General features: G+C 43.9%; 1 protein-coding gene across 1 annotated transcript; it reads left to right on the top strand.

Moving 5' to 3' along the window:
* Nucleotides 1-24,276: 24,276 nt before the first annotated feature.
* On the top strand, nucleotides 24,277-26,599 carry LOC124697768 (UDP-glycosyltransferase 91C1-like). The gene is made up of 3 exons (XM_047230311.1): nucleotides 24,277-24,672; nucleotides 24,983-25,099; nucleotides 25,193-26,599. Exons 1-3 carry the CDS (start codon nucleotides 24,277-24,279, stop codon nucleotides 26,597-26,599), a joined length of 1,920 nt encoding a protein of 639 aa, XP_047086267.1.
* The last annotated feature ends 1,395 nt before the right edge of the window (nucleotides 26,600-27,994 follow it).

Here is a 27,994-nt window from a genome sequence, read left to right as displayed (position 1 = left end):
AGAAGTGCATATGAAATAATTATTATTTGTGCTAGTGAAGTCACACAACTTAGTGTTCTCAGGAGTATTCATTTTAACAATAATAAAAATACGTAAAGCAAACCGAATTAAATAAAGTAAAACAAGTAACTAATTTTTTTTGTATTTTTGATATAGAGAAAGCAAACAAGACAGAAAATAAAATAAAGCAAGACAATAAACAAAGTAAAGAGATTGGGTGTGAGGGACTCCCCTTGCAGCGTGTCTTGATCTCCCTGGCAACGCCGCCAAAAAAGTAGCTGCTTACGCGCGACAGGGATTGCAACGGCGCCAGAAAGTAGCTTCTTGTGACGGTAAAGCACACGTCTGTTGGGAACCCCAAGAGGAAGGTGTGATGCGTACAACAACAAGTTTTCCCTCAGTAAGAAACCAAGGTTTATCGAACCAGTAGGAGATGAAGGCCACGTGAAGGTTGTAGGTGAAGGAGTGTAGTGCGGCGCAACACCAGGGATTCCGGCGCCAACGTGGAACCTTCACAACACAATCAAGATACTTTGCCCCAACTTAACAGTGAGGTTGTCAATCTCACTGGCTTGCTGTAAACAAAGGATTAAAGGTATGGTGTGGAGAATGATGTTTGCTTGCTGATGACCCACAAGTATAGGGGATCGCAGCAGTCTTCGCGGGAAGTAAAACCCTAATTTATTGATTCGACACAAGGGGAGATAAAGAATACTTATAAGTCTTAACAACTGAGTTGTCAATTCAGACCGCACTGGAAAAGCACTAGTAATGGGGTGATGTGAAAGCAGAGAGTAATATGAGAGCAATAGTAATAGTAATACAAGCAAGTGGTAGCAAGTAATACGTAAGCAATGGCACCAGAAAATAGTTGATACTACTTCCAATGACATATAGAACGAGTATATGATGATGAGAGATGGACCGGGGTTCCGAGCGATCTACACTAGTGGTAGCTCTCCAATAACAAGTAACAAGTGTTGGGTGAACAAATTACAGTTGGGCAATTGATAGGATTCAAAGCATTAAGACAGAACATCAAGATTATTAATCATGTAGGCATGTTTTCCATATATAGTCGTACGTGCTCGCAATGAGAAACTTGTACAACATCTTTTGTCCTACCAAACCGGTGGCAGCCGGGCCTCAAGGGAATCTATCGGATATTAAGGTACTCCTTTTAATAGAGTACCGGAGCAAAGCATTAACACTCCGTGAAAACATGTGATCCTCACATCACCGCCATCCCTCCGGTTGTCCCGATTTCGTCACTTCGGGCCTTTGGTTCCGGACAAGTGACATGTGCATACAACTTGTAGATACAATCTAAGCAATAAGTATAGAGCTTAAATCTAAGATCATGCCACTCGGGCCCTAGTGACAAGCATTAAGCATAAAAAGATTGCATCAACAATAACTTCACAAACTTTATAGATAGACTAATCATAATGTATCATCCATCGGATCCCAACAAACACAACACCGATTACATCAGATGGATCTCAATCATGTAAGGCAGCTCATGAGATCAATGTATTGAAGTACATGGAGGAGAGAATACCAACTAGCTACTGCTAGAACCCGTAGTCCATGGGGGAACTACTCACGAAGCATGATGGAGGCGGTGGCGTCGATGGAGATGGCTTCCGGGGGCACTTCCCCGTCCCGGCAGGGTGCCGGAACAGAGACTTCTGTCCCCCGAATTGGAGTTTCGCGATGGCGGCGGCGCCCCTGGAGTCTTTCTGGAGTTTCGTCAATTGGTATCGAGGATTTAGGTCGCGAGGGGTTAAATAGGCGAAGAGGCAGCGCAAAAGGGTTTCTGGGGGGCCCACACAGTAGGGGGGCGCGCCCCCCCTTGGCCGCGCTGCCCTGTGGGGTGGGGCCCCCTGGCTCCCCTCCGACTCTCCTTCGGTGTTCTGGATGCTTCCGGGAAAAATAAGATGTTTGGCGCTGATTTCGTCCAATTCCGAGAATATTGCCCGAACAGCCTTTCTGGAAACAAAAACAGCAGAAAACAGGAACTGGCACTGTGGCATCTTGTTAATAGGTTAGTTCCGGAAAAAGCATAAAAACATTATAAAACACAAGCAAAACATGTAAGTATTGTCATAAAACAAGCATGGAACATCAGAAATTATGGATACGTTGGAGACGTATCAGCATCCCCAAGCTTAGTTCCTACTCGTCCTCGAGTAGGTAAACGATAAAAAGAATAATTTCGTAGTGACATGCTACTTACATAACCTTGATCATACTATTATAAAGCATATGAGATGAATGAAGTGACTCAAGGCAATAATCTATAGTTGCTAACAAATAGATAACATATAGCAAAACTTTTCATGAAGAGTACTTTCAAGACAAGTATCAAAAGTCTTGCATAAGAGTTAAGTCATAAAGCAATAAATTCAAAGTAAAGGCATCGAAGCAACACAAAGGAAGATATAAGTTTCAGCGGTTTCTTTCAACTTTCAACATGCATATCTCATGGATAATTGTCAACATAAAGTAATATGATGAATGCAAATAAGCAAGTATGTAAGAATCAATGCACAGCTTGACACAAGTGTTTGCTTCTAAGATGGAAGGAAGTAGGTAAACCGACTCAACATAAAGTAAAAGAAAGGCCCTTCGCAGAGGGAAGCATTGATTGCTATATTTGTGCTAGAGCTTTGGTTTTGAAAACATAAAGAGAGCATAAAAGTAAAGTTTTGAGAGGTGTTTGTTGTTGTCAACGAATGGTAGTGGGCACTCTAACCCCCTTGCCGGACAAACCTTCAAAGAGCGGCTCCCATTTTCTTTTATTTTTGGGTGGCACTCCTTCCAACCTTTCTTTCACAAACCATGGCTAACCGAATCCTCGGGTGCCTGCTAACAATCTCATACCATGAAGGAGTGCCTTTTTATTTTAGTTTTATTATGATGACACTCCTCCCCACCTTTGCTTTCTCAAGCCATGGCTAACCGAATCCTTCGGGTGCCGTCCAACAATCACATACCATGGAGGAGTGTCTATTTTGGTTAATTAATTTGGGACTGGGAATCCCATTGCCAGCTCTTTTTGCAAAATTATTGGATAAGCGGATGAAGCCACTAGTCCATTGGTGAAAGTTGCCCAACAAGATTGAAAGATAAAACACCACATACTTCCTCATGAGCTATAAAACATTGACACAAATTGAGAAGCATTTTGAATTGTTTAAAGGTAGCACTCAAGCAATTTACTTTGGAATGGCAGGAAATACCACATAGTAGGTAGGTATTGTGGACACAAATGGCATACGTTTTGGCTCAAGGTTTTGGATGCACGAGAAGTATTCCCTCTCAGTACAAGGCTTTGGCTAGCAATGTTATTTGAAGCAAACACAAATATGAACCAGTACAACAAAACTTACATAAAAACATATTGCAAGCATTATAATACTCTACACTGTCTTCCTTGTTGCTCAAACACTTTTACCAGAAAATATCTAGACCTTAAGAGAGACCAATCATGCAAACCAATTTCAACAAGCTCTACGGTAGTTCTCCACTAATAGGTTTAAAATACATGGTGCAAGAACTTAATCATGATCTACTTGAGAGCTCAAAACAATTGCCAAGCGTCAAATTATCCAAGACAATATGAAGCATTTTCTGTTTCCAACCAAATAATAACAAGTATTGTAGCTTCCAACTTTTATCATTGAACATTAAAAGTAAAACGAAGAACAAGTGTTCATATGAAAAAGCGGAGCGTGTCTCTCTCCCAAACAAGGATTGCTAGGATCCGAATTTATTCAAACACAAACAAAATGAAAATAAACACACAGACGCTCCAAGTAAAGTACATATGATGTGACCGAATAAAAATATAGTTTCAATAGAAGTGACCTGATAAGTTGATGAAGAAGGGGATGCCTTGGGCATCCCCAAGCTTAGATGATTGAGTCTTCTTGAAATATGCAGGGATGAACCACGGGGGCATCCCCAAGCTTAGACTTTTCACTCTTCTTGATCATATATCATCCTCCTCTCTTGATCCTTGAAAACTTCCTCCACACCAAACTTCTCATAAACTTCATTAGAGGGGTTAGTACTCAAAAAACTTGAATCCACCTTGGTCCTGTAGTGACACATTGCAAGAACTCAATAAAACATTAGCTACAGCTCTCCACGTCTAGAAAGCCTCACTCAAAGTCCACAAGAGACAATGTAAAAAACAGAGACAGAATCTGCCAAAACAGAACAACCAGTAAAGACGAATTTTAAAGAGGTACTTCCGTTGCTCAAATCAGAAAACTCAAAACTAATGAAAGTTGCGTACATATCTGAGGAACACACACGTAAATTGGCAGATTTTTCTGAGTTACCTACAGAGAAAACAGCCCAAATTCGTGACAGATAGAAATCTGTTTCTGCGCAGAAATCCAAATCTAGTATCAACCTTCGATTAGAGGCTTCACTTGGCACAATATTGCAATAAAATAAAGATAAGGAGAGGTTTATACAGTAGTAAAAACTTCCAAAACACAACAAAATAGTAGCAAAATAAATACATGGGTTATCTCCCAAGAAGTTCTTTATTTATAGCCATTAAGATGGGCCCAACAGTTTTAATGATGCACTCGCAAGAAATAAGAGTTGCAGCAAAAGAGAGCATCAAAAAGCAAATTCAAAACACATTTAAGTCTAACCCTCTTCCTATGCATAGGAATCTTGTACATAAATAAATTCATGAAGAACAAAGTGAAAAGCATAAGAAGGTAAAACAAGAGTAATTTCAAGATTTTCAGCATATAGAGAGGTGTTTTAGTACCATGGAAATTTCTACAACCATATTTCCCTCTCTCATAATAATTTTCAGTAGCTTCATGAACAAACTCAACAATATAACTATCACATAAAGCATGTTTTTCATGATTCATAGACACATAATTCTTATCAAGCTCAAAAATAATGGGATCCAAACTTTCAAACCCACTTTTATCAACAATATAACATAATGATTGATCAATCTCAAAAGATATGGGACTCATAGATAAAGTCAAGAATTCTCCAATCCCATTTTCATTAGTAGTACAATTAATATTATCAAGTAACATAGGACCATCATCTAGAGATTTATCATAAACATTTGCTAAGCAAAATTCTTTAGTATCATGCATTTCGACATCAGGCACAAACAAAGCATTATCATAAGATTTATCAAAGTAGCATGGATTATCATAGATAACAGTAGCATAATTATTCTCACAAGTTTTACTCATAGGTAATATTTCAAGAGAATCCACAGGAACATAACATTCAACCTCTTTCGGTAAGCATGGAGGACAATCAAATAGTGTAAGAGATAAAGAGTTACTCTCATTAGATGGTTGGCATGGGTAGCTAATTCATTCTTCCTCCTTTTGTTCATCACTCTCCTCTTCTTTTTCATCCAATGAGCTTTCAGGTTCATCAATTTCCTCCTCTTTTTCATCCAATGAGCTTTCAGGTTCATCAATTTCTTCTTCCATAGGTTCCCGCAAATTGTGAGTGCATTCTTGTGCATTAATGAGTCTCTCTTTATAATCAATGATATAAGGATTATCAGTGTAACTTTCATTGCAAAAATTAAGGATAGAAGAGACATAATCTTTAAGGTCCTTACAAACAACACAAGTTTCATAATTTTTAGCCATGAAGGATTCTATCTCAGAGGCTCCCATAAATAAGAAAAATTGTTCTACCTCTTCGAACCCAAGATGAATATAGCTATTCCAATTATAGTTCTTAATTAAAACTTCTTCACTAAAGCCACATTGAAATTTCAGATGTTTAGTATCCTCTTTAGAGCAACAATTTATATCATGGCGTTTAAGCAAAATTTTAGCAATTGTATTCAATTTTTCTATCATAGCACTCATTACTTTACTAGTTCTTGATTCTCTATAATTATTATAATATTCTATAAGCTCCAAGTAGGTTATGGGTTCTCCCATAACAGCAGTTTTTAATTTTTAGGCTTTTCAAATTTTTATGGATTTTTGGGTATATGAGAAAAATAAAACAAGACAAAAACAAACTAAGCAAAAGTAAACTAAGAAAAATAATACTAGACAGAAATAAACTAAGCACAAATAAACTAAACAAAAGTAAACTAAGCAAAACAAAATAAAATAAAACAAAAACAGAGAGAGAGGTAGAGTGTACTCCCCAGGTGAACTTATGAGTAGAGCTATGCCTCCCCGGCAACGGCGCCAGAAAACTGTCTTGATGACCCACAAGTATAGGGGATCGCAACAGTCTTCGCGGGAAGTAAAACCCAAATTTATTGATTCGACCCAAGGGGAGGTAAAGAATACTTATAAGTCTTAACAACTGAGTTGTCAATTCAGCTGCACCTGGAAAAGCACTAGTAACAGGGGTGATGTGAAAGCAGCAGTAATATGAGAGCAATAGTAATAGTAATACAGCAGCGGTAGCAGTAACACAGAAGCAATGGCACCAGAAAATAGTTGATACTACTTCCAATGACATATAGAACGAGTATATGATGATGAGAGATGGAACGGGGTTCCCAACGATCTACACTAGTGGTAACTCTCTAATAACAAGTAACAAGTGTTGGGTGAACAAATTACAGTTGGGCAATTGATATGATTCAAAGCATTAAGACAGAACATCAAGATTATTAATCATGTAGGCATGTTTTCCATATATAGTCGTACGTGCTCGCAATGAGAAACTTGTACAACATCTTTTGTCCTACCAGCCGGTGGCAGTCGGGCCTCAAGGGAATCTCATCGGATATTAAGGTACTCCTTTTAATAGAGTACCGGAGCAAAGCATTAACACTCCATGAAAACATGTGATCCTCACATCACCGCCATCCCCTCCGGTTGTCCCGATTTCTGTCACTTCGGGGCCTTTGGTTCCGGACAGTGACATGTGCATACAACTTGTAGATACAATCTAAGCAATAAGTATAGAGCTTAAATCTAAGATCATGCCACTCGGGCCCTAGTGACAAGCATTAAGCATAACAATATTGCAGCAACAATAACTTCACAAACTTTATAGATAGACTAATCATAATGTATCATCCATCGGATCCCAACAAACACAACACCGATTACATCGATGGATCTCAATCATGTAAGGCAGCTCATGAGATCATTGTATTGAAGTACATTGAGGAGAGAATACCAACTAGCTATCGCTAGAACCCGTAGTCCATGGGGGAACTACTCACGGAGCATGATGGAGGCGGTGGCGTCGATGGAGATGGCTTCCGGGGGCACTTCCCCGTCCCGGCAGGGTGCCAGAACAGAGACTTCTGTCCCCCGAATTGGAGTTTCGCGATGGCGGCGGCGCCCCTGGAGTCTTTCTGGAGTTTCGTCAATTGGTATCGAGGATTTAGGTCGTGAGGGGTTAAATAGGCGAAGAGGCGGCGCAAAAGGGTTTCTGGGGGGCCCACACAGTAGGGGGGCGCGCCCCCCCCTTGGCCACGCCGCCCTGTGGGGTGGGGCCCCCTGGCTCCCCTCCGACTCTCCTTCGGTGTTCTGGATGCTTCCGGGAAAAATAAGATGTTTGGCGTTGATTTCGTCCAATTCCGAGAATATTGCCCGAACAGCCTTTCTGGAACCAAAAACAGCAGAAAACAGGAACTGGCACTGTGGCATCTTGTTAATAGGTTAGTTCCGGAAAACGCATAAAAACATTATAAAGCGCAAGTAAAACATGTAAGTATTGTCATAAAACAAGATGGAACATCAGAAATTATGGATACGTTGGAGACGTATCACTTGCAAAGAACAACAGAGAACAATGATTGCAGTAGGTTGTATTTCAGATGTAAAAGAATGGACCGGGTCCACAGTTCACTAGTGGTGTCTCTCCAATAAGATAAATAACATGTTGGGTGAACAAATTACAGTTGGGCAATTGACAAATAGAGAGGGCATAACAATGCACATACTTATCATGATAACTACTATGAGATTTATTTAGGGCATTACGACAAAGAACATAGACCGCTATCCAGCATGCATCTATGCCTAAAAAGTCCACCTTCGGGTTAGCATCCACACCCCTTCCAGTATTAAGTTGCAAACAACAGACAATTGCATTAAGTACTGTGTGTAATGTAAACAATAAAATATCCTTAGACAAAGCATTGATGTTTTATCCCTAGTGGCAACATCACATCCACAACCTTAGAACTTTCGTCACCTGTCCCAGATTCAATGGAGGCATGAACCCACTATCTAGCATAAATACCCCCTTTTGGAGTTACAAGTATCAACTTCGCCAGAGCCTCTACTAGCAACGGAGAGCATGCAAGATCATAAACAACACATATATGATATATCGATAATCAACTTGACATAGTATTCCATATTCATCGGATCCCAACAAACACAACATGTAGCATTACAAATAGATGATCTTGATCATGATAGGCAGCTCACAAGATCTAAACATGATGGCACAATAGGAGAAGACAACCATCTAGCTACTCGCTATGGACCCATAGTCCAAGGATGAACTACTCACGCATCAGTCCGGAGGTGGGCATGGTGATGTAGAGCCCTCCGGTGATGATTCCCCTCTCCGGCAGGGTGCCGGAGGAGATCTTTAGAATCCCCCGAGATGGGATTGATGGCGGCGGCGTCTCAGTAACTTTTCTCGTATTTTGGCTCTCGGTACTAGGGTTTTCCGATTCGAAGGAATATATAGGCGAAGAGGCAACATCGGGGGAGCCAGGGGGTGGGCTCCCCATACCTGGGCGCGGCAGGGGGCCTGGCCGCGCCGCCCTATGGGGTGGCCCCCCTGCTGGCCGCCTCCGACTCTTCTTCGATGTACTGGAATCCTCCGTGGAAAATAGGGCCGTGGGCTTTTGTTTCGTCCAATTCCGAGAATATTTCCTGTGTAGGATTTCTGAAACCAAAAACAGCAGAAAACAGGAACTGGCGCTTCGGCATCTTGTTAATAAGTTAGTACCGAAAAATGCATAAAAATGATATAAAATATGAATAAAACATGTAGGTATTGTCATAAAACTAGCATGGAACATAAGAAATTATAGATACGTTTGAGACGTATCACCGCTCTCCAGTGTTGCTCACTCGGGTCTCTAGGAACTCGCCAAGATCTTGGGCCTACCACTCAGGGCCCAAATCCTCTCAGACAACGCTCTACATAAACCTAGTAGCGGGACTGGTGAACTTTACATGGGTCCCCAACTCCGGGATCCACATAATGGACACAACTCGTCTCGCGGCCCATGTCACTTCGCCACCTCGACCCCACATGGCAAACGATCTCCTAACAACTGCCAAATGTAAGGGAGTTTTCTACAGTTGTCCTATCCAGGGCAAGGATGGCCATCCAAATAGTGCCTGATACGCCGAGCTAACCAAGAAGACCCCCGAAGGGGAGATATACCAAGAGACATTATCTCCATGTTTGTGAGGGAGAGTGGCTATCTCTGAGTTCTCCCCAAGCTAGAGTTTCCTCTGCTCTGAAGGTTCTTTTGAACAAAATGTTCCAAGTAACCCCATCCGCCGCAGAGGCTACCAACAGTGCGGCTCTGCGCAGATCGCGAAGATGCAAGGATAAACCTCCCGCAAGGGCTGCCCACCAATCCATGGGTCCAACCAGAAATGGGTCCCCTCTCCATTGCCTACAGCGAAGGAAGCCCCATGACTGATGTCATGCTTGATTGCCTGGATGGACCTCCAAAAGTGACATCTCTCTCGGTGAGCACATGCTAGAATTGGGCGCACGTGAAGATATTTTTCCTTGATAACGTGAAGCCAAACGCCTTCCTCATCACTAAGAATCCGCCACACCCATTTCAGCATGAGTGCCTCGTTAAAGCATCTAGACGCCAAGATTCCTATGCCCCCAAGGTCCTTGGGGGCACATATATCATGCCACTTCACCATCTGATATTTCTGGCGACCATTGGTATCCTTCTAGAAGAAGCGGGACAAATCCTTATCGAATGAGTCGTGTACTCCCTCTTGTAGGAGATATCGCCCCACGATAGACATGGCAAGGCTCGAGAGGCAAGAGTCGATGAGGACCTTCTTGCTCCCTTTATACGCAAACCTAGCATGTCAAGGTTGCTCCTTCGACATAACTCATCCTACCAACGGGTCCAGATGCTTGTAAGGATCCTAGTATCCTGGACCGGCATCCACATGTAGGCAATAGGAAACGAGGCTAGCATGAAATTCAGATTGTCGGCTACTCTTTGCTAGTCCTTGCGCGTGACAAGGATTGCAATGGCGCCAGAAAGTAGCTTCTTGTGACGGTAAAGCACACGTCCGTTGCGAACCCCAAGAGGAAGGTGACATAGGCATCCCCAATGTGCATGCCAAAGATGGTACCCGGGGTTTACCGAAGGCCCACGAGTCGAAGAATATGAAGTTTTGAAGTCCAAGTTATATTAAGGAAAGTTAGAGTTGTATTAGAAAATATAGACTTGTAATTTTACGGGACGGGTTAGAAACCCTCCCAGACTCTGTAACTTGTGTATTATGAATCCCTCGACTCCACCTCCTATATAAGGGGGAGTTGAGGGACAAAGAGAGCATCGATTCATTGTTTCACGCAACCCTAGTTTTCATATCGTCGAGCACTTTTCGGCTGAAACCTTCGAGATCTACTTGCCCTCTACTTCCGACTAAAACCCTAGTCTACAATCTGTAGGCATTGATAAGTTAATCCCTTGTCAGAAGGTGTGATGCGTACAGCAGCAAGTTTTCCCTCAGTAAGAAACAAGGGTTTATCGAACCAGTAGGAGATGAAGGCCATGTGAAGGTTGTTGGTGAAGGAGTGTAGTGCGGCGCAACACTAGGGATTCCGGCGCCAACGTGGAACCTGCACAACACAATCATGATACTTTGCCCCAACTTAACAGTGAGGTTATCAATCTCACCGGCTTGCTGTAAACAAATGATTAAACGTATGGTGTGGAGAATGATGTTTGCTTGCAAAGAACAACAGAGAACAATGATTGCGGTAGGTTGTATTTCAGATGTAAAAGAATGGACCGGGGTCCACAGTTCACTAGTGGTGTCTCTCCAATAAGATAAATAACATGTTGGGTGAACAAATTACAGTTGGGAAATTGACAAATAGAGAGGGCATAACAATGCACATACATATAAGGATGACTACTATGAGATTTACTTAGGGCATTACGACAAAGAACATAGACCGCTATCCAACATGCATCTATGCCTAAAAAGTCCACCTTCGGGTTAGCATTCGCACCCTTCCAGTATTAAGTTGCAAACAATAGACAATTGCATTAAGTACCGTGCGTAATGTAAACAATACAAATATCCTTAGACAAAGCATTGATGTTTTATCCCTAGTGGCAACAACACATCCACAACCTTAGAACTTTCACATCACTCGTCCCGCATTCAATGGAGGCATGAACCCACTATCTAGCATAAATACCCCCTTTTGGAGTTACAAGTATCAACTTGTCCAGAGCCTCTACTAGCAATGGAGAGCATGCAAGATCATAAACAACACATATATGATAGATCGATAATCAACTTGACATAGTATTCCATATTCATCGGATCCCAACAAACACAACATGTAGCATTACAAATAGATGATCTTGATCATGATAGGCAACTCACGAGATCTAAACATGATGGCATAATAGGAGAAGACAACCATCTAGCTACTGCTATGGACTCATAGTCCAAGGATGAACTACTCACGCATCAGTCCGGAGGCGGGCATGGCGATGTAGAGCCCTCCGGTGATGATTCCCCTCTCCGGCAGGGTGCCGGAGGAGATCTTCAGAATCCCCCCGAGATGCGATTGACGGCGGTGGCGTCTCAGTAACTTTTCTCGTATTTTGGCTCTCGTTACTAGGGTTTTCCGATACAAAGGAATATATAGGCGAAGAGGCAGCGTTGGGGGAGCCAGGGGGTGGGCTCCCCATTCCCTGGCGCGGCAGGGGGCCAGGCCGCGCCGCCCTATGGGGTGGCCCCCCTGCTGGCCGACTCCGACTCTTCTTCGATGTTCTGGAATCCTCCGTGGAAAATAGGGCCGTGGGCTTTTGTTTCGTCCAATTTCGAGGATATTTCCTGTGTAGGATTTCTGAAACCAAAAACAGCAGAAAACAGAACTGGCGCTTCGGCATCTTGTTAATAGGTTAGTACCGGAAAATGCATAAAAATGATATAAAGTATGAATAAAACATGTAGGTATTGTCATAAAAATAGCATGGAACATAAGAAATTATAGATACGTTTGAGACGTATCAGTCCTCATCGGAGTTTCCCAGAATCACAACCTCGCTTTTTCTCGAAATTTATTCTAAGGCCTGGCATCTGTTCAAAGCAGATGAGTAGAAACTTTAGATTGGCAATGTCCGACTGTGACCCCTCTACCTTGATCTAGGTGTCATACGCGTACTAGAGGTGGGTGACTCCACCCCTAGGAATAAGATGTCCTACCACTCCGGATATGTGATCGAAGCTCTTGGCTTTCTCCAAGATCTCCACAAGGGCATCTACTGCAGCATTAAAGAGGAGGGAGATGGGATCCCCCCGTCTCACTCCGCAAGATGGTCTAATATAGGGGTTCACCTCCCCGTTAATATTGATCTCCAAACTACCACTCATGACAAACTGCATGATCCAGGTGATCATTCATTCATCAAACCCTTAACACTTGACCGTCGACACTCAACACTCAACATGACCCACCCACACAGATCATACATCAATGTCTTCACTCAGAATTTGACCCACCTGCACCGTACAATCATCCTTCACATGTACGTTGTATCGCTATTTCACGCATGTCTCCTGAGGAAAAAATGCAAAATGATTTTCTCATTCTCATCAACCTCGTAAAATTTCCTTCCCCTTCGCACGTCTTCTCTGCAAATAGCTGAAGATTGTGTGTCTTTTTGAGATTACGGAAGACATCATGTCTAACAAAGGGAATACGTTAGTTTATTCCGAAAGGGAAAACCCCATCCTCTGCATCAATCGATGCATACAATATCTATAATCTATAATATCTAAATAGGAGCAATCCACTAAGTTGATTTCTCTCAACATGCAAGCCATCCACCACATCAATCATCTTCGACCAATCACATCCTTCCACGTCAGCATGTTTTTCCACACTTATTATTTTTAAACAGACTAGGCTATTAAAATTTTCCACTAGACCTATACCAATTTATTTTTACCAAGAGATGCTTCAAATCTTGTGTGGTCTCATACACTTAATCTTCCTCTCCCTATTTACTGCGCCACGCCCCTGCACATTCTAATGTCCCCTCCCCTCATGTTCCCTCACAAGTCCACCCATCTCATAGCTCAATGCTACCAATGGTGCTTCGTAGCAGGTTGTTCTTCCCGTGCTTGATCGTGTGTGTGCTTTATTTGATGTATCGATTTGGACCCGCATGGTGCGCACAAGAACAAAGCAGAATCCTTCGGTTCATCCCCTTCTGGTTCGTCGTTACACGCACATGGTCGAACAACCGGGTATTTACCTGAAGGTGCAAGTGCAATGAAGTGTGGTTGCTCTAACCTTCCTATTTTCCTTTATTTTAGTGATCTGATATCTTTGGGTAATGCTCACCTTTACAGGCAACGAGCAAGAACATATCTTCATAAAATTGTGTAGAGTGGGGTTCTCCATTGCCATGAGGCCAGATAATGAAGAGCTTTCTCCCCTGCAGCTACTGTTATTAATCCATCAGTTCTTTTGGTTCCATGGTCTGCCTACTCTTTGGCTAATATAAACCAGCTACCCAATTCCTAGAGCTTCATTCCTGGCCTTCTTTGACAGTTTTAATGCCCATACAAATTAATTGATTGAGGTTTTGTCATCTCTGTTCCATCTCTTCATTTCGGTTCTAGCCTATTAATAATCTATTCAATTATTATAGGTTCTAGTGGGATATCTACAACTTGCTTCAGGTCCAAATTGGTTAACTTATGAATAGATGACATGCTCTTTTGACGGAACGAAAAAGTGCAAAATGGTGGTGGGAACTGATACGTCTCCGACGTATCGATAATTTCTTATGTTCCATGCCACATTATTGATGATATCTACATGTTTTATGCACACTTTATGTCATATTCGTGCATTTTCTGGAACTAACCTATTAACAAGATGCCGAAGTGCCGCTTCTCGTTTTCCGCTGTTTTTGGTTTCAGAAATCCTAGTAACGAAATATTCTCGGAATCGGACGAAATCAACGCCCGGGTTCCTATTTTGCCCGAAGCATCCGGAACACCCGAGAGCCGCCGAGGGAAGCCCCGGGGGCCCCACACTACACCCTGGCGCGGCCAGAGGGGGGGCCGCGCCGCCCTATGGTGTGGTGGCCCCAGGCCCCCTCCAAGGCTGCCCTTCCGCCTATTTAAAGCCTCCGTCGCGAAAACCCTAACACGTTCGACGAAACCCACAGAAACCTTCCAGAGCCGCCGCCATCGCGACACCAAGATCTGGGGGACAGGATTCTCTATTCCGGCATGCCGCCGGAACGGGGAAGTGCCCCCGGAAGGCTCCTCCATCGACACCGCTGCCATCTCCACCGCCATCTTCATCACCGCTGCTGCTCCCATGAGGAGGGAGTAGTTCTCCATCGAGGCTCGGGGCTGTACCGGTAGCTATGTGGTTCATCTCTCTCCTATGTATTTCAATACAATAATCTCATGAGCTGCCTTACATGATTGAGATTCATATGATGATACTTGTAATCTAGATGTCGTTATGCTAGTCAAGTGAATTTTACTTATGTGATCTCCGGAGACTCTTTGTCCCACGTGTGTAAAGGTGACAAGTGTGTGCACCGTGTGGGTCTCTTAGGCTATATTTCACGAATACTTATTCACTGTTATGAATGGCATAGTGAAGTGCTTATTTATATCTCTTTATGATTGCAATGTATTTTGTATCACAATTTATCTATGTGCTACTCTAGTAATGTTATTAAAGTAGTTTTGTTCCTCCTGCACGGTGTAATGGTGACAGTGTGTACATCCGTGTTAGTACTTGGCGTATGCTATGATTATGATCTCTTGTAGATTATGAAGTTAACTATTGCTATGATAGTATTGATGTGTATTATTCCTCCTACATAGCATGAAGGTGACAAGTGTGCATGCTATGCTAGTACTTGGTTTAGTCGAATTGATCTTTCATGCACTCTAAGGTTATTTAAATATGAACATTGAATTGTGGAGCTTGTTAACTCCGGCATTGAGGGTTCGTGTAATCCTACGCAATGTGTTCATCATCCAACAAGAGTGTAGAGTATGCATTTATCTATTCTGTTATGTGATCAATGTTGAGAGTGTCCACTAGTGAAAGTGTAATCCCTAGGCCTTGTTCCTAAATATCGCTATCGCCGCTTGTTTACCGTTTTACTCAAGCGTTACTATCGCTGCAATACTACCACCATCAACTACACGCCAGCAAGCTATTTTCTCGGCACCGTTGCTACTGCTCATATATATTCATACTACCCGTATTTCACTATCTCTTCGCCGAACTAGTACACCTATTAGGTGTGTTGGGGACACAAGAGACTTCTTGCTTTGTGGTTGCAGTGGTTGCATGAGAGGGATATCTTTGACCTCTTCCTCCCTGAGTTCGATAAACCTTGGGTGATCCATTTAAGGGAAAACTTGCTGCTGTTCTACAAACCTCCGCTCTTGGAGGCCCAACACTGTCTACAGGAAAAGGAGGGGGCGTAGACATCAAGCTATTTTTCTGGCGCCGTTGCCGGGGAGGAAAGGTAAAAGGTACTCACACTCCGGACCTCGGCTACCAAGCTATTTTCCGCCGTTGTAAGTACTCGAAGCTATTTCCTTTAGATCCTGCAATTGCATCTTTTTATTTCTTGTTTACACTAGTAAGGCATAATGGACAACAATGAGCTTTTTACTCTATTTCCTGATTTAAGACATGGATGGTTTGATCCGAAAATTAAAAAACCCATGGAACATATTAATATGAACACTTTGAATACCATTGTTGCTAATGATATGGAAAATTCTAAGCTTGGGGAAGCTGGTTTTGATGAGCATGATCTTTTTAGTCCCCCGGGCGTGGAGGAGAAAATTTACTTTGATGATACTTTGCCTCCTATTTATGATGATTATAATGATAGTAGTCTTTTGTTGCCACCTACTATGGAGAGTGAATTTGATTATGATTACAATATGCCTCTTATATTTGATGATAATAATAATGATAGCTACTTTGTTGAATTTGCTCCCACTACAACTAATAAAATTGATTATGCCTATGTGGAGAGTAATAATTTTATGCATGAGACTCATGATAAGAATGCTTTATGTGATAGTTATATTGTTGAGTTTGCTCATGTTGCTACTGAAAGTTATTATGAGAGAGGAAAATATGGTTGTAGAAATTTTCATGTTACTAAAACACCTCTCTATGTGCTGAAATTTTTGAAGCTACACTTGTTCTATCTTCCTATGCTTGTCACTTTGCTATTCATGAACTTGTTTATTTACAAGATTCCTATGCATAGGAAGCATGTTAGGCTTAAATGTGTTCAAATTTGCTTCTTGATGCTCTCTTTTGCTTCAACTACTATTTCTTGCGAGTGCATCATTAAAACTGCTGAGCCCATCTTAATGGCTATAAAGAAAGAACTTCTTGGGAGATAACCCATGTGTTATTTTGCTACAGTACTTTGTTTTATATTTGTGTCTTGGAAGTTGTTTAATACTGTAGCAACCTCTACTTATCTTAGTTAGGGGTTTTGTTGTGCCAAGTAAAGTCGTTGATAGTAAAGTTCATACTAGATTTGGATTTCTGCGCAGAAACAGATTTCTATCTGTCACGAATCTGGGCTGTTTTCTCTGTAGGTAACTCAGAAAAATATGCCAATTTACGTGCGTGTTCCTCAGATATGTACGCAACTTTCATTAGTTTTGAGTTTTCTGATCTGAGCAACGGAAGTATTTACTAAAATTTGTCTTTACGGACTGTTCTGTTTTGACAGATTCTGCCTTTTATTTCGCATTGCTTCTTTCGCTGTGTTGGGTGGATTTCTTTGTTCCATTACCTTCCAGTAGCTTTGAGCAATGTCCAGAAGTGTTAAGAATGATTGTGTCACCTCTGAACATATGAGTTTTTGATTATGTACTAACCCCTCTAATGAAGTTTATGAGAAGTTTGGTGTGAAGGAAGTTTTCAAGGGTCAAGAGAGGAGGATGATATACTATGATCAAGAAGAGTGAAAGCTCTAAGCTTGGGGATGCCCCGGTGGTTCACCCCTGCATATATCATGAAGACTCAAGCGTCTAAGCTTGGGGATGCCCAAGGCATCCCCTTCTTCATCGACAACATTATCAGGTTCCTCCCCTGAAACTATATTTTTATTCCGTCACATCTTATGTGCTTTTCTTGGAGCGTCGGTTTGTTTTTGTTTTTGTTTTGTTTGAATAAAATGGATCCTAGCATTCACTTTGTGGGAGAGAGACACGCTCCGCTGTAGCATATGGACAAGTATGTCCTTAGTTTCTACTCATAGTATTCATGACGAAGTTTCTTCTTCGTTAAATTGTTATATGGTTGGAATTGGAAAATGATACATGTAGTAATTTGCTATAATGTCTTGGATAATGTGATACTTGGCAATTGTTGTGCTCATGTTTAAGCTCTTGCATCACATACTTTGCACCCATTAATGAAGAAATACATAGAGCATGCTAAAATTTGGTTTGCATATTTGGTCTCTCTAAGGTCTAGATAATTTCTAGTATTGAGTTTGAACAACAAGGAAGACGGTGTAGATTCTTATAATATTTACAATATGTCTTTTATGTGAGTTTTGCTGCACCGGTTCATCCTTGTGTTTGTTTCAAACAACCCTGCTAGCCTAAACCTTGTATCGAGAGGGATTACTTCTCATGCATCCAAAATACTTGAGCCAACCACTATGCCATTTGTGTCCACCATACCTACCTACTACATGGTATTTCTCCGCCATTCCAAAGTAAATTGCTTGAGTGCTACCTTTAAATTTCCATTCTTCACTTTGCAATATATAGCTCATGGGACAAATAGCTTAAAAACTATTGTGGTATTGAATATGTACTTATGCACTTTATCTCTTATTAAGTTGCTCGTTGTGCGATAACCATGTTCACTGGGGACGCCATCAACTACTCTTTGTTGAATATCATGTGAGTTGCTATGCATGTTCGTCTTGTCTCGAAGTAAGAGCGATCTACCACCTTATGGTTAGAGCATGCATATTGTTAGAGAAGAACATTGGGCCGCTAACTAAAGCCATGATCCATGGTGGAAGTTTCAGTTTTGGACAATATCCTCAATCTCATATGAGAAAATTAATTGTTGTTACATGCTTATGCATAAAAGAGGAGTCCATTATCTGTTGTCTATGTTGTCCCGGTATGGATGTCTAAGTTGAGAATAATCAATAGCGAGAAATCCAATGCGAGCTTTCTCCTTAGACCTTTGTACAGGCGGCATAGAGGTACCCCATTGTGACACTTGGTTAAAACATGTGCATTGCGACAATCCGGTAGTCCAAGCTAATTAGGACAAGGTGCGGGCACTATTAGTATACTATGCATGAGACTTGCAACTTGTAAGATATAATTTACATGATACATATGCTTTATTACTACCGTTGACAAAATTGTTTCTTGTTTTCAAAACCAAAGCTCTAGCACAAATATAGCAATCGATGCTTTTCCTCTATGGAGGACCATTCTTTTACTTTTATTGTTGAGTCGGTTCACCTATTTCTCTCCACCTCAAGAAGCAAACACTTGTGTGAACTGTGCATTGATTCCTACATACTTGCATATTGCACTTATTATATTACTCTATGATGACAATATCCATGAGATATACATGTTACAAGTTGAAAGCAACCGCTGAAACTTAATCTTCCTTTGTGTTGTTTCAATGCTTTTACTATGAATTATTGCTTTATGAGTTAACTCTTATGCAAGACTTATTGATGCTTGTCTTGAAGTACTATTCATGAAAAGTCTTTGCTTTATGATTCAGTTGTTTACTCATGTCATATACATTGTTTTGATCGCTGCATTCACTACATATGCTTTACAAATAGTATGATCAAAGTTATGATGGCATGTCACTCCAGAAATTATCTTTGTTATCGTTTTACCTCCTCGGGACGAGCAGAACTAAGCTTGGGGATGCCGATACGTCTCCGACGTATCGATAATTTCTTATGTTCCATGCCACATTATTGATGATATCTACATGTTTTATGCACACTTTATATCATATTCGTGCATTTTCCGGAACTAACCTATTAACAAGATGCCGAAGTGCCGGTCTCGTTTTCTGCTGTTTTTGGTTTCAGAAATCCTAGCAACGAAATATTCTCGGAATCGGACGAAATCAACGCCCAGGTTCCTATTTTGCCCGGAAGCATCCAGAACACCCGAGAGCCGCCAGAGGGAAGCCCTGGGGGCCCCACACTACACCCTGGCGCGGCCAGAGGGGGGGCCGCGCCGCCCTATGGTGTGGTGGCCCCAGGCCCCCTCCAAGGCTGCCCTTCCGCCTATTTAAAGCCTCCGTCGCGAAAACCCTAACACGTTCGATGAAACCCACAGAAACCTTCCAGAGCCGCCGCCATCGCGATGCCAAGATCTGGGGGACAGGAGTCTCTGTTCCGGCACGCCGCCGGAATGGGGAAGTGCTCCCGGAAGGCTCCTCCATCGACACCGCTGCCATCTCCACCGCCATCTTCATCACCGCTGCTGCTCCCGTGAGGAGGGAGTAGTTCTCCATCGAGGCTCGGGGCTGTACCGGTAGCTATGTGGTTCATCTCTCTCCTATGTACTTCAATACAATAATCTCATGAGCTGCCTTACATGATTGAGATTCATATGATGATACTTGTAATCTAGATGTCGTTATGCTAGTCAAGTGAATTTTACTTATGTGATCTCCGGAGACTCCTTGTCCCACGTGTGTAAAGGTGACGAGTGTGTGCACCGTGTGGGTCTCTTAGGCTATATTTCACAGAATACTTATTCACTGTTATGAATGGCATAGTGAAGTGCTTATTTATATCTCTTTATGATTGCAATGTATTTTGTATCACAATTTATCTATGTGCTACTCTAGTAATGTTATTAAAGTAGTTTTATTCCTCCTGCACGGTGTAATGGTGACAGTGTGTACATCCGTGTTAGTACTTGGCGTATGCTATGATTATGATCTCTTGTAGATTATGAAGTTAACTATTGCTATGATAGTATTGATGTGTATTATTCCTCCTACATAGCATGAAGGTGACAAGTGTGCATGCTATGCTAGTACTTGGTTTAGTCGAATTGATCTTTCATGCACTCTAAGGTTATTTAAATATGAACATTGAATTGTGGAGCTTGTTAACTCCGGCATTGAGGGTTCGTGTAATCCTACGCAATGTGTTCATCATCCAACAAGAGTGTAGAGTATGCATTTATCTATTCTGTTATGTGATCAATGTTGAGAGTGTCCACTAGTGAAAGTGTAATCCCTAGGCCTTGTTCCTAAATACCGCTATCGCTGCTTGTTTACTGTTTTACTGCGTTACTACTGCTGCAATACTACCACCATCAACTACACGCCAGCAAGCTATTTTCTGGCACCGTTGCTACTGCTCATATATATTCATACTACCTGTATTTCACTATCTCTTCTCCGAACTAGTACACCTATTAGGTGTGTTGGGGACACAAGAGACTTCTTACTTTGTGGTTGCAGGGTTGCATGAGAGGGATATCTTTGACCTCTTCCTCCCTGAGTTCGATAAACCTTGGGTGATCCACTTAAGGGAAAACTTGCTGCTGTTCTACAAACCTCTGCTCTTGGAGGCCCAACACTGTCTACAGGAAAAGGAGGGGGGGCGTAGACATCAGGAACGTCTCAAGTTCCTGCAGTTTCAGTTATCGTTGGAAATTTCCTGAGATGAGGTGCTCAACCACAAGGAATTTTGGCCTCCCCTTCAACGGGTAAGTACTACAAATTATGCTCCGTTGTACTAACTTCTTCCCATAGTATAGTTATGCCTTATGTCAAGATCATGTCAACGTCGAGGAATATATATACACATATTCTGGGGATGTTCATTTGCAGTTCTAGAATTTCATCTGCTGTAGATGGGCAAGACCGCAAGAGCCATTTAACATATGCCAGATATGGAGATTGTAAAACATGGAAATTGTCATTCTGAACATGACGCATCTTGGAAGTATGTATATTTATGAGCTATGAGTGATGGAGAATTCTATTAGAATGCACCTCCACGCCAACTGAATCCAAGAGAATGAAAATGATTTGCTTTTGCATGGTTAATTTTGTGGTACAGTGTACCTTGCCCTTAAACAGACTGAATTTCATGTTCACCTTGAGACAAAATGTATGTTCGTAGTTATCAAGATATTAGATAATATTTCAGCTCATATATATTATTATTGATCATTTTCAAACTATATCTAAGGACCCTAATTTTGTATTGTAAGATAGCATTAGCTTTGTTTGGTTGTATATGCACGTCAATAACACGGCATTTTAATTTTATTTTACAAGAACGGGACAGTTTCAATATTCTATCATCAGCATGAACCGGATGGCCGAAGAGGACTCTGCAAAAATACCATGTGCCGCGTACATCTATTTTCACAACTGCTTAGTGTTTATTGTTAAGCTAATATTTTCGCAGCAACGCGCGGGAATCATCTAGTTTTATTAAAAGATTATCCAAAGTCTAACTAAATATAAGGAACCGAAAGTATCATAAATTATTAAAACTCATGATCAAAGAGTGTAGAAACATGGATAAGCCATCTAAACACACACCACTCCTTGGCATAAACATCTAATTCTTTGATCAAACAACCATCTATATGGGCCATACATATCTCGTGATGCCGGCACCAAATGTTTGCATCCAAAATACATGTTCTCATGCTCCTCCTCCCACTGCAGATTTGACCAAATATGGATCCAATTGCTATCCAAAGGCATAATATGCATAAATGATGGGACAATGTTTTTGTTAAAGATAAAATGATTCCAAACATCCCTAATAGCCCATACAATTCGCATACACCCACTCTAGTGTGAGATTTTTGTTTCTTTTACACCTCATGCAACCAATTGCCAAATAAATTTGCAATATTGGTTGGTGGTTATATTAAAAGTCATGTGTACAATGTGCCATAGAATCTCAGCAATAGGGCATAACATGAATACATGTAATATTGCTTCATCTTGATCACAACATATCACTTTGTACACCCATTCAAGTTTTATTTGGCCAAACTGCTATGCGGAAGGGTTCACTTTTTTAATGAAGAAACTACATAAAAATCCCGACTTTAAGTGGTACCTTGATCTTCCATATGTATTTGCAAATAAAATGAGTATGAGCATTATGGTACATAGATTTAACCGAAAACTTACCGGTCATTGTTAGTATCCATTTTAAAACATCATGTTGGATGGATAATTGGACATGCATGAGGTGCTCAACTGAATGTAATCATCTATCTCTTTTATTCCTGGCAAAGCGATCCAAAATGCTATTTTCTGTGGACATTAAATTTGATATAGTCACATTCATCTGTTATACAATATCATATATGGATGGGTATTGTTCACTCAGAGGCTTATCTCCTAACCAAACCGATTGTTCATTTCATTACCAATTTCAAAGGATCCTCTATGGAAGAAGTCATTTTTGACATTCATGAGGCCTTCAAAAATGGTGAGAGTCAGTTGGTTTGCTTGGAACCTGAGATAAGGTTTTGCAGTGTGGGTATTTGTTGCATATTAATTCTTGCCATACACCATTAAATAGCCATTTTCTAAGTAAACATATATTTTTAATTTCTAAAACTTAAATACCAACCCACCCTAGTAATTTATTTAAAAATAGTGTTCCATTTATTTAATCTATACTTCTTTTCATGGCCATTACTATACCAGAAGAAGTGGGATCTAAAGAAGTATATTATCTTCCTCACCCTTTAGGTATTTCCTTGAAGCATAACATAGACATTGGTAGACTTGTGGAACAAAATAATAATTTTTTTTTGCAATTCAATTGCTTAATTTATTTTTGAAGTGGTCCACCAATGGTTTCCTTTCACCGTTTTTGAGTTTGCGGCAGTGAATAGGGACTCCTAGATATCTAAACGGAAGATACACAACCTCCCAACCAGATAAGATTATGTATTCTTCTTCCATATCCTTTGGTCTACCAGCACAGAAAATTTCAATCTTGTCAAAATTAATCTTTTAAGTAGATAGTTGTTCAAATATGCACATAATGAGGTTCATCTTAAGAGCATTTACCAAATCATGCTCCAAGAAAATTATAGTGTCATCTGTGTATTCTAAAATAGATCGATACTCCTCGATCAACAAGATTTTATATAATCCCATCTATTTGACCATCTTTTTGGCCTCTTCAATAAGAATGGCTAGTGTATCCGCAATGATATCAAAGAGAATAGGGGACAAAGGCCGCCCTGGTGTAACCCTTTTTAGTTTAGAAATAATGACCTATGTAAGCATTCACTCTTATCCCCACACTACTCTTCTCAACGTAATGTTGTAGCCACTAGCACCAATTAGGATTGGAACCTTTCATTCGCAATGCTAGTTGTAAAACAAATCCATTTAACTTTATCGTAAAAAAATTCAAGATCTATTGCAAATGAAATAAGAAACAATTATTTCCTTTCTATGAAGTTCATGGACAGGTTCATTAAGAATTACCACTCTTTCTAAAAATATGTCTACCATGCATGGAATCCGTTTGAGTTGGACTGACTTCTCAACGTAATGTTGTAGCCACTAGCACCAATTAGGATTGGAACCTTTCATTCGCAATGCTAGTTGTAAAACAAATCCATTTAACTTTATCGTAAAAAATTCAAGATATATTGCAAATGAAATAAGAAACAAAGTATTTCCTTTCTATGAAGTTCATGGACAGGTTCATTAAGAATTACCACTCTTTCTAAAAATATGTCTACCATGCATGGAATCCGTATGAGTTGGACTGACAATAGTGTTAGCAACAATTGCTATGCGGGATGAGTCAGGGTAGCGATGAATTTCACGAAGTAACCGGAGTCGCGGGTGCGCCGCCAGAAGCGAGCACGGGGAAGCAGGGGTGCAGGCGTGTGCGCCCCGTCCTCTCCTCCACCAAGCTCCCGCCTGCCACCCGCACGGTACCCGGAATCCTCCATTGTAGCCAACATGTTGATGTTGAAATTGAAAAGGGGGAGGGGAAGGAACCGAGCCTCCAGATCAATTCCCCGTACACCACCTGCAGGCTCGAGCCTCCCTGGCAGCCCGACCCTCCGCTCGCCGCCCGCCGCCGGGAAGTGTTTCGCGGTCGTGCTCCCACAGGAGGCAGCCGTCCAACTGCGGAGTCAATCCTCTGCCTTCCTCGTGCGGGAGAGCTGCTCCCAGGAGGGCCGTCGCGCCGCCATGTCCTCCAGCTGCGATGTCTCTCCTCCGCCTCGTGCAGGACAGCAGGAGAGCTGCCCCCGGATGGGCGCCGCGCCCTATGCCGGAGGGAGGACGCTCGCCGTCGGGTTCTCTCTCCCTTTGCACATGCTTCCTCCGGTCGAGGCCATCCGCTGGTCGCTGGTACCTTCGGTCTTGCGCATAGCAGTTCTGCTCGGGGATAGGATTTTTTCGGGCGGAGGAAAAATAAGAGCGAACGGGTACCTCTAGGCGGTGGCAGCCCTCGTAAATTCAACTGAAAACCAAGGATACAATTAAAACAGACGAAAATTTTGGGGAGAAACCTTCCTTCCTTTATTATTAGGTATAGATTGATCCGCTTGAACGAATCCGCTACTTTTTGGCCGGTAAAAGAATTTGCTAGGAGGGTTAGGTAAAACGGGATACCGGGCGTTAACCGTGATAATTCATCCGGTAACCAAAACCTTGTCAGTGGGCACTGGGCACACTCACCCTCGATTATAATAGGCACCACAAGCTGATCCGATGGTTGAGTTGGCACATTGACGCTTACAATTTCAAGTTTAAAATCGGGCACGAGAAGCGCGAGGTCGGTCGCGCTCTACACGATATAAGTACACTCGACCGCCGCCATGGATTCATCCTTCCTCCATTACTTCACTGATTTTGCTCCGATCCTCCTCCGTCCCACGCGCCATTGTCACCGCCGATGATCGAGGTGGTTGTGTTCCCGTGGCTGGCTTTCGGTCACATGCTCCCGTTCCTCGAGCTCTCCAAGCGCCTTGCCGCCCGTGGCCATGCCATCGCCTTCGTCTCAACGCCGCGGAACCTCGCCAGGCTCCCGCCCGTGCCGCCGCACCTTTCTTCTCGCCTCCGCTTCGTGTCGATGCCGCTGCCGCGCGTCGACGGGCTGCCGGACGGCGCAGAGTCCACCGCCGACGTCCCACCGGAGAAAATCGAGCTCCTCAAGAAGGCCATGGACGGGCTCGCGGCACCCTTCGCCGCGTTCCTCGCCGGCGGAACGAAGCCTGACTGGATCATCCACGACTTCTGCCACCACTGGGTCCCGCCCATCGCCGACGAACACAACGTGCCATGCGCCGCCTTCATGATCGTCCACGCCGCTTTCGTCGCCTTCCTGGGCCCGCGGTGGGCGAACGCTGAGTATCCGCGCGGGGCCACGGAGGACTTCGCCGTCGCGCCCGGATGGATGGCGTCCCAGTCCACCGTCGCCTACCGCCGCCGTAGCGAGGCCGAGTGGGTCGCCGGCATGTTCCGCGCCAACGCGTCCGGCGTGCCCGACATTGAACGCGTGTGGGGCATGTTCGAGCGCAGCCGTCTGATCATCTACCGCAGCTGCGACGAGGTCGATCCCGGGATGTTTGCGCTACTCACCGACCTCCTCCGCAAGCCCGCCGTCCCCGCCGGCGTCCTGCTTCCGCCGCCGGTCGTCGCCGCCCACGACAGAGACGAGGTACTCCGGTGGCTCGACGAGCAGCCTCGCAAGTCCGTCATCTACGTCGCGCTGGGGAGCGAGGCGCCGCTGACGCGGAAGAACCTGCACGAGCTCGCGCACGGGCTGGAGCTCGCCGGCGTGCGGTTCCTGTGGGCTCTACGCAAGCCAGTCGGACTGTTCGACTCCGGCGGCAACGCTGGCGAGCGCGGGGTGCTGCCCGACGGGTTCGAGGAGAGGACGCGGGCGCGCGGGCTGGTGTGCACGGGGTGGGTGCCGCAAGTGGCGGTGCTGGCGCATGGCGCGACCGGCGCCTTCCTGACGCACTGTGGGTGGGGCTCCACCGTCGAGAGCTTCGCGTTCGGCCTCCCGCTGGTGATGCTCCCGTTCATCGTCGACCAGCCCCTCGTCGCGCGGGCCATGGAGGAGAAAGGGATCGGCCTGGAGGTGGCGAGGGACGACACCGACAGCTCGTTTGACAGGGACGCTGTCGCCGCGGCAGTGCGGCGCGTCATGGTGGACGACGAAGGTAAAGTGTTGGCAAGCAACGCCAGGAAGCTGCAAGAGATTCTTGCGGACGAGATGGTCCAGGAGAGGTACATCGATGATCTTGTCGAACACCTGCGGCCCTACTGACGCTACAGCTGAGAGTGAGGCTTGTTCGTCCCTGCTGTTGTATTTTTATTTTCTTTCTCTCTCTCTCTCAGAATAGCGAGAAGGCATATGTGTCTGAAACTCTGAATCTTTACTATTAAATTGGAGTTGGGGATGGTGTGCACTTTGACATCAAACATTGGAGATATCCTAACCATTGATTTCTTGTAAACGTCAATCTAACATTGTTCACACGTCATTTAGGAAAAATGGAAAGATGTTTATTGCGTATCAATGTAATCCCCACAATCAGCAAAGAAGATACAAGTCCGAGTCCCAAACATTAATGTTTAGCAACAATCAAGGAAACAATCAGGAAGCTTTCCAAATTACTTTGATGGTGGAGCTCCTTCAACGCGGTGGAGCTCCAGACCTGACCTTGATGGCCGACGAGGACGACCAAGGCAGCATGACAGTGCCGCTCAGCGACGGCCGTGTGCCTGGGCACGGCTGGGAGGAGCTCTTCGTAGCGCAGAATCCATTCGTCCATGTGTAAGAGCATCTCCACTCGTCCCCTCGATGAGGCCCCCGGCGAGCCTTTTTTTCATCCGGACGGCGTAATTCGGCCCAGTCGCGCCCCCGGTTCCTCGTTTTCGTTCGGATTTGGGCCTAAATTCATCCGGCGATCCCACGCCATCCCCAGCCCCCCGGGGAGCGCTCGGGGACTCCGGACGAAACGAAAGCGCGGGAAATACCGAGGAAACTTCCCGCGCGTCTGCTGGCCCCAACTTGTCGGCGAGAGAAACCGATCATCGTCCTCATCGCATCGTCTTCCGCGCGCTGTAAAAGCCTGCCGCCGGTCTGCATTCGCCGGCCACGCGGCGAGTTAATGTCGTCGTCTTCCGCGCACGCATCGTCTTCCGCGCGCACTAAAGGCAGCCGCCGGTCAGCTCGCCGCGGACGCGTCGCATTCCACGCGGCATTTAATCCCCCGCGCCAGCCGCGCCTATATACGCCGCTCCGCTCGCCGCGAGGCGTACCCCGTGCACCACGCTCCCTCCACTCTCCCTCTACTCTCCCGATGGCGTTCTACGACGACGACGGCGCAGCCAACAACGGCTTCCCTCGCCGGTCGCTCCACGCGTGGGAGCGGCCGGAAGAAGACGAAGAAAGAGGCCGCCGCAAACCAGCTCGCCGAGGAGGAGGCGAAGCGCGCGGAGGACGCCGCGATGGCGGAGGCGATCGCCAGGTCGCTGCATGACATGGAGGAGGAGAAGCGCGCGGACGACGCCGCACCGGACCGGGCCGGGCGCGACCGGGAGCGCCAGGAGGCGGAGCAGCAGCGGCGGCTGCTGGACCTGGCCGCCGCACGCCAACTCGCCGCCCGCGCCGCTCCAACCGCCAACGACGATGTCGCGCGCTACCACCGTCCTGCGA

The sequence above is a fragment of the Lolium rigidum genome, chromosome 3 (assembly GCF_022539505.1).
Source record: "Lolium rigidum isolate FL_2022 chromosome 3, APGP_CSIRO_Lrig_0.1, whole genome shotgun sequence".
In the NCBI taxonomy this organism is placed as follows: Eukaryota; Viridiplantae; Streptophyta; class Magnoliopsida; order Poales; family Poaceae; genus Lolium; species Lolium rigidum.
Note: the sequence above shows the minus strand (reverse complement) of the source record. Positions and strands in the feature narration are given on the sequence as shown.